Source organism: Ursus maritimus, unplaced genomic scaffold (genome assembly GCF_017311325.1).
Source record: "Ursus maritimus isolate PB19 unplaced genomic scaffold, ASM1731132v1 scaffold_23, whole genome shotgun sequence".
NCBI classification, from domain to species: domain Eukaryota; kingdom Metazoa; phylum Chordata; class Mammalia; order Carnivora; family Ursidae; genus Ursus; species Ursus maritimus.
This window is the reverse complement of record NW_024424786.1, coordinates 39,095,301-39,101,300: the sequence shown is the minus strand read 5'-3', so window position 1 is coordinate 39,101,300 and position 6,000 is coordinate 39,095,301. Positions and strand designations below refer to the sequence as shown.

General features: G+C 66.7%; 1 protein-coding gene across 1 annotated transcript in view; it reads left to right on the top strand.

Moving 5' to 3' along the window:
- Positions 1–6,000, top strand: part of MACROD1 (mono-ADP ribosylhydrolase 1) — a 152,664-nt gene that overhangs the window by 145,940 nt on the left and 724 nt on the right. The window contains 4 exon segments of the mRNA XM_040639292.1: positions 4,802–4,918; positions 5,395–5,516; positions 5,638–5,668; positions 5,862–5,935. Coding sequence (XP_040495226.1) covers positions 4,802–4,918; positions 5,395–5,516; positions 5,638–5,668; positions 5,862–5,935 — 344 coding nt within the window.

Here is a 6,000-nt window from a genome sequence, read left to right as displayed (position 1 = left end):
CGTAGCTCCTGAGGCCCAGCCGGGGCCTGGGAGGAAGCCAGAGACTAAGACAGGGAGTATAGGGTGGACAGAGGGAGAAGGGGGCACAAGGCCCCTGGGGTGGGTCGTTTCTCCAGGCTTCATGGCTGGGCTTGTCCTCCTCAAGGTCTGGGGTTTGGAGGCATCTGCCCCGACCCTGCTGGTACCCTCTCGGGGACTCAGTTTCCCCAGCCGCCCAGTGGGGCCTGTCCCCTCTCAGCCCTGGCCCTGGGGACCTCTGCAGGCTGGGATCGCTGCAGGCTGGACCTCGGCGGCTGGAGTGGGGGGCCTCTCCTCAGGCTGGGCTCCCAGCCCTGGGACCTGCGGGGGGCGATGTCTGGGTGGGGAGTGGTCCCTAGGGCCCAGGCCCAGGTGCCTTCCTGCGCTCAAGAGGGGCGCCCCTCCCCCAGCCCCCTCGGGCCTCAAGCTCCCCCTCTCCATCCCAGCCTTCTCTGCCCAGGCTTTTCTCAGTGACATCTCTACCTGGCAGCCTGTCTGTCACTTGGGCACAGGAGGCCCCTGAGAGCCGGCCGGGCCGAGCAGCCTTCTGCCTCCAGGGTCGGTGACTGGGCCTTGGTGTCCCCATGGAAAGCGGGTGACACGGGGACCGCGTGTTGAAGTGCAGGGCACTTTGTCAGTCTCTCACCGAATGCTCGCGCCAGATGGGGTGGGAGGTGCCGTTACCTGTAGAAGGGGAAACAGAGGCACAGGGAGGGGAAGTGACTTGCCCAAAGCCACCAGCAGGCTTGTAGGCTGGAGAAATCCCAGAAGGGGGCACACAGGGGGCCAGACCCACAGGGCAGTGGAGGGGAATGGAGGAGTGGGGGGCCGGCCCAGGGCCCGTCGGGGTCTCTTGCCCCCTGGCAGGGACACAGCTGCCCCCCTCTCCCCCAGGCCACAGTCAGCCTCGTGTTCCTGTAAATAATTAATTAGCCCCTGCTCGCTTGTTTGTTTAGCATGAGGAATGCTCCCCCACTGAGACACATTTATTGCTGAATAAATTTAAATATCTAATCTTCCCTTCATGAATATTACAGCACCCTAATAGCGGCCAACATCTCCTAAGCGCCTTGGCAAACGGCCCCATCGGGAGCCTGCCGTCCGTCCGCCTCTGTGGGCTCCGGGAGGGCCTGGCTCCAGCCCCTGCCCTCTCCCCTGGCCTCCTGATGCCCCCCAACCTCCTAGGAAGGGGTGGGGTGTGAGCTGAAGCCCCAGGCCCCTTGCAGGTGTAGAGGCTGCACCAGGCCGGGGGGGGGGGTGGGGGGACATGGGAGGGCTGCGGTGAGCCCTGCAGCTGAGCTGGCTTAGGGAAAGAGCCTGGGAGCAGGGCGGAGCGGCAGGGTCGGAGCTGGCGGGGGACAGACAGGGCCCCACCCCACCCCGGCAGGTATAGCATCTGATGTGCTCAGGCCGGGACAGAAGAGGTCCGGGAGGCAGGCGGACGGTCTCCAAGGCAGCCTTGCTGGACAGAGGGGGCTAGTGGTCATCTGCACTGGGGGGGGGGGCTCTGAACAGTTATATGGGATAAGGGACCCCAGACCATGGAGCAACCAGAGTCCCCAAAGTCCCTCTGTAGGGAAGGTGATGTGTTGACATGAAGACAGGGACAGGAGCCCTGCTGCAGGGAACAGGGGTGTGCAGATAGCAGGCCAAGTTTGGGGGTTCAGGCGAGGAGCCAGCCAGCCAGGATGGGAGGGAGCTTGGGGGGGAGAGAAAGCCTTCTGTGGTCCTAGAGGAGGTAGAGCTGTCCAGCCATGTGACCCTGGGCAAGTCCTCCGTCTTTGTGCCTCAGTGTCTTCTATAAAGCTGGGGAAACTGTAGCACTCCTAGGGTGGCTGGGAGGACCCGCGAGGGGGGATGGGACCTGCTGAGCGCTGCGGGGGTTCCAGAAGAGGCTGTGTGGCCTGGAACTCAGGAGCCAGAGCCCAGAGCCTGGAGCGGGAGCAGGCGGGCGCTGAGGGAGGAGGCAGAGCGGCCCTTAGGGCAGGCTTGCGGGGAAGGGGCGTTCTGGACCCTGCCAAGAGACCTCTGAGGAAGGTGCTGCCCCCCCACCCCCCGCAGATGTGTCTGTCTCCCCAGGAGGGACCCCAGGTTATCTGCTGACTTGGGATGGAACAGGGGTTGAGTTGGAGGCTTGAGATTTGTTCCAATGTGGCTAAAGGTCCCGGGGAGGGGATTGAAGGTGAACTGGTAGGAATTGGGGTCATCACCCTCCCACCAGGCAGCCCCAGGGTCAGGTGGAGAGCGGGGAGGAGGGACATCTCCCTTGGATGGGACCCCAGGAAGCCACCTCCTGCGGGCTCTAGAGTTCAGCTTCCCCCCACGTAAGAGCCAGGACAGGGCCGAGGAAGCAGAGCCGGGGAAGCTGCAGTTCACACGGAGAGACAGGGCAGGGGTGGCCCTTTGGACAGCAGGCTGTGGGTCCCCTCTGGCCCGTGGGGATGGTACAGTGACCAGGCTCGTGTGTGGACGGGGAGGGGGCCAGGCAGGAGGGGGTGAGTCTGTGCTCCAGCTTGTTGGGGAGAGGGTGGGGCCGGACTGGGGACCAGGGCCTTATCCCTCATCTCTGCCTGGCATTTGCATGGCAGTCACTGAGCCGTGGCCCTGTCCTGGATGAGGCCGGGGGTGCTCCGGCCCAAGGCTTCTGCGAGCACAGATTCCCTCCTCCCCCTCATGCCCCCAGGTCAGCCCCAAGGGCTTGGCTGCAGGCCTGTCCACCTCTGCAGGAAACTTTAAGTCCCTGAAACACAGAGCTCGCTGAGCTCCACTTCCGCGCAGCGTCCACAGCAGGCCAAGGTCGCCTGCAGGGTGGACGGCACCAGGAGATGGCAGGCAGCCGGGTGCCAAGTGGTTGACACCACTGGGGTGGGGCCGGGAGGCCCTGGGGAGCGCGGGCTCAGACCCACTCCTATGCTTAGCCCAGTATGTCCTGAACGCGCTCAGCCCTGCCTGGACACCCGCACGTCCCCTTCACCCAGGCCAAGCACTGGCTTAAGCACCTTACAGAAATTAATTCCTTTAATCCTTCCAAAAGCCCTGTGAGACGGAGGTCTACTATTACCTCATTTTACAGATGGGGTAGTTGAGGCCCAGAGGGGTTAAGTGATATGCTCCAGGCCAATGTCTGTGACTGGCAGAGCCAGGACTTGAACCCAGGCTGCCCAGCTCCCCAGTCCCTGCTGTTGCACACGTCACCTGGTGGTCACCTGGCACCTCACCCAGAACCCACCCACTGTGCAGGGACACTGTACTGCAGGCTGAGCGCCCCCTGGACAGGTAGCTCAGGGACCCTGCCTTGTGTCCCGCTCTCTGCCCCCTCCCATGGGCCAGGGTTGCCCTTACCTTCCCCCTGCACAGGAGAGGAGGGTACGGGACCCAACCCAGAGCCCCTCGCAGGGTTCCCCCAACTCCTCCACCCTATGCGTCCCACCCCCGGGATGCGCTGGGAGATCGCCTGGTGCCAGCTCCAAGAGAAGTCACAAAATTAGGTTTAATTGGGCCCCACAGGGCACAGAAGAAAAGAGAAGAAAGAGGGGGTGGTCCAGCTGGTGTCCCTGGACCTGTGCCAAGACACTGGGGGTGGGGCTGCGATGCGATGACGGAGGAAGGGCCTTGGTTTGCGCTTCTGCAAAATGGAGACATGGGGATTCCTTCCTGCGGCTGGGCCTTGTGACCGCTGCCCAAGGAGCTCCTGCACGGGCCTGCGGGGCCATCGGGGCTAGGGAGCTGCCAGAGGTGGGTCACGTTCTTCCTGCCAGCGTGCCGACCCCTCCCCTGAGGAGGGGTCACTGTCGCTTTTCACAGATGAGGCAGTGGACTCTCAGGGGAGCGGGCTTGCGAGTGGGGCCCCCTGGCGCAGCCGACGAGAGCCGAGCCCGAGCCCTGCCTTTCCTGCCAGGGCCACTCGGGCGGGCTCTGGCGCCTGGCTGAGATCGGGCTGAAGGAGTGTCTCCTCCGCGCCTCCCGCCGCGCCCGAGGTGTTTATCTGGGCCCGCGTCCCCAGGGTCGCTGCCGTGGGCCCCAGAGCCTCCCTCAGATAAACAAGCCCAGGCCCGCCCCAATTAAGCCGGAGGCGCTAACGAGGCAGCTCGCTAACGAGCAGGGGCGCGCGCCCGGATCCACCTGCGCGCCCCGGATCCGCTGCCCCGTCCACCTCCCCGCGTGGTGCACGGACGGGGCTGGAGGACCCAGGCTCCGGGCCTGGACCGCACCTGCCACTTGTAATTGGGTGACCCCAGTTTCTGCATCTGTAAAGTGGGTCTTAGAGTTTGCCGCGGCCGGAGGGGCCTCGCCTTGGGATCGGATGCGCGGTGCCTGTCGGCGCTCCCGGGCTCCTCGGGAGGAGGCGGCCACAGGTCGCGGGCCCCGCGGTGCGTCCAGGCCAGAGCCGGGAGGGCGACCTTCCCCTTGGCCAGGCTAGAGTGGCGGTTCCTGCCGCCGCGGACACCGACGAACCGAGCCACTCCGGCAGGGGGAGGCCCCTGCCCCGCGCGCGCAGCTGCGGCGCGGCGGGGGACGAGCAGGGTGGGCCGGGCGCGCCCCCTGCCGGCCGCCCCGCGCCGCCGCCTGCCTCCGCCCTTGGCTTCTCCAGATGTGGAACACGTGGGGGCGGCGGCTATTGCGAGCGGCTGGAGGCCGCGGGAGGAGGCGCGGTGCCGGGTGAGCCCTGGCACAGCCGAGGGGATTGGGAGTATTCTGTGCTTGGGCCTCCGCCTTCTCTTCTGTAAAACGGACTCAGGCGTGACGCGGGGAGCCCCACGGTTCATTGCCCCCTGCCCTGCAGTGGACGGCTGCATCCACCGGGCCGCCGGACCCCTGCTCACCGACGAGTGCCGGACCCTGCAGAGCTGCGAGACCGGCAAGGCCAAGATCACTGGCGGCTACCGACTGCCGGCCAAGTGTGAGTCCCGAACCCCCCCCAACTCCTGTGGGGCGCAGCAGGGCACCTTGTGTAATTGTGCGGGTAGGGGAGCAGCCCCCACGGAATTGCTGGAGGCCTCCTCAGGAGTCACTTCTTAACCTTTAGTGCCGGCCCCTCCTCGCACGCACCGGGAAGCGGGTGGCGGGAGGGGAATGCGTGGAGCCGGGGAGGGGAGGAGCTGAGGGGGCCGTGCCTTCGCTCACCCACTCCGCCCCACGTCTCAGCCGGGTCCCTACAGATGTGGGGACCAGCGCGGACCTGCCTGTCTCTATGGAGGAGCACCTTTGAGCTTGAGGGCACACCTGAGCCCCCACATGGGTGGGGTCCTCTCCGGGGACTCTCAGAACTTGGGGAGAGGGCCTGTTTCCCGTCCCCTCCAGGGCCGAGGCCGGCAGGGGGAGACAGCCTCTGACCCCCGGGAGACCCCGCCGGTCTGACCCCGTCGCCTCTCGTAGATGTCATCCACACGGTGGGACCCATCGCGCATGGAGAGCCCAGCGCCAGCCAGGCTGCCGAGCTCCGCAGCTGCTACCTGAGCAGCCTCGACCTGCTGCTGGAGCACCGGCTCCGCTCCGCGGTGAGGGGGGGGCCGCGCGCCGGGCGGGGGTGGGCTGGAACTGGGGGAGGAAGGCCCCCCCGGAGGCGGGCGGAGAGTGACCCTGTCCCCAATTCCCTCTCACCTCCCGCGCCCGCCCCAGGCATTCCCCTGCATCTCCACCGGCGTGTTTGGTGAGTTGGGGCGGGGGGCGTGAGGGGAGGCGGTGCCAGGCCAGAAAGTGGGTGGGCCCAGACGCAGGGAGAGGCCTGGGCGGCGGGGGGAGGTGGGTGGGGCAGAGCCGGGTGGGTGGAGTTGGACGGGTCCCGGGGCGGTGAGGGGGCGGGCCAGAGCGCCGGCCTCACTCCCGCCCCGCCGGGTCCCCAGGCTACCCCAGTGAGGCGGCGGCGGAGGTAGTGTTGGCCGCGCTGCGCGAGTGGCTGGAGCAACACAAGGACAAGGTGAGTCCTGGGCGCAGTCAAGGGGAATCAGCTGGGCGGGGGGGCGCCCCCTGGCTCCGCGGACC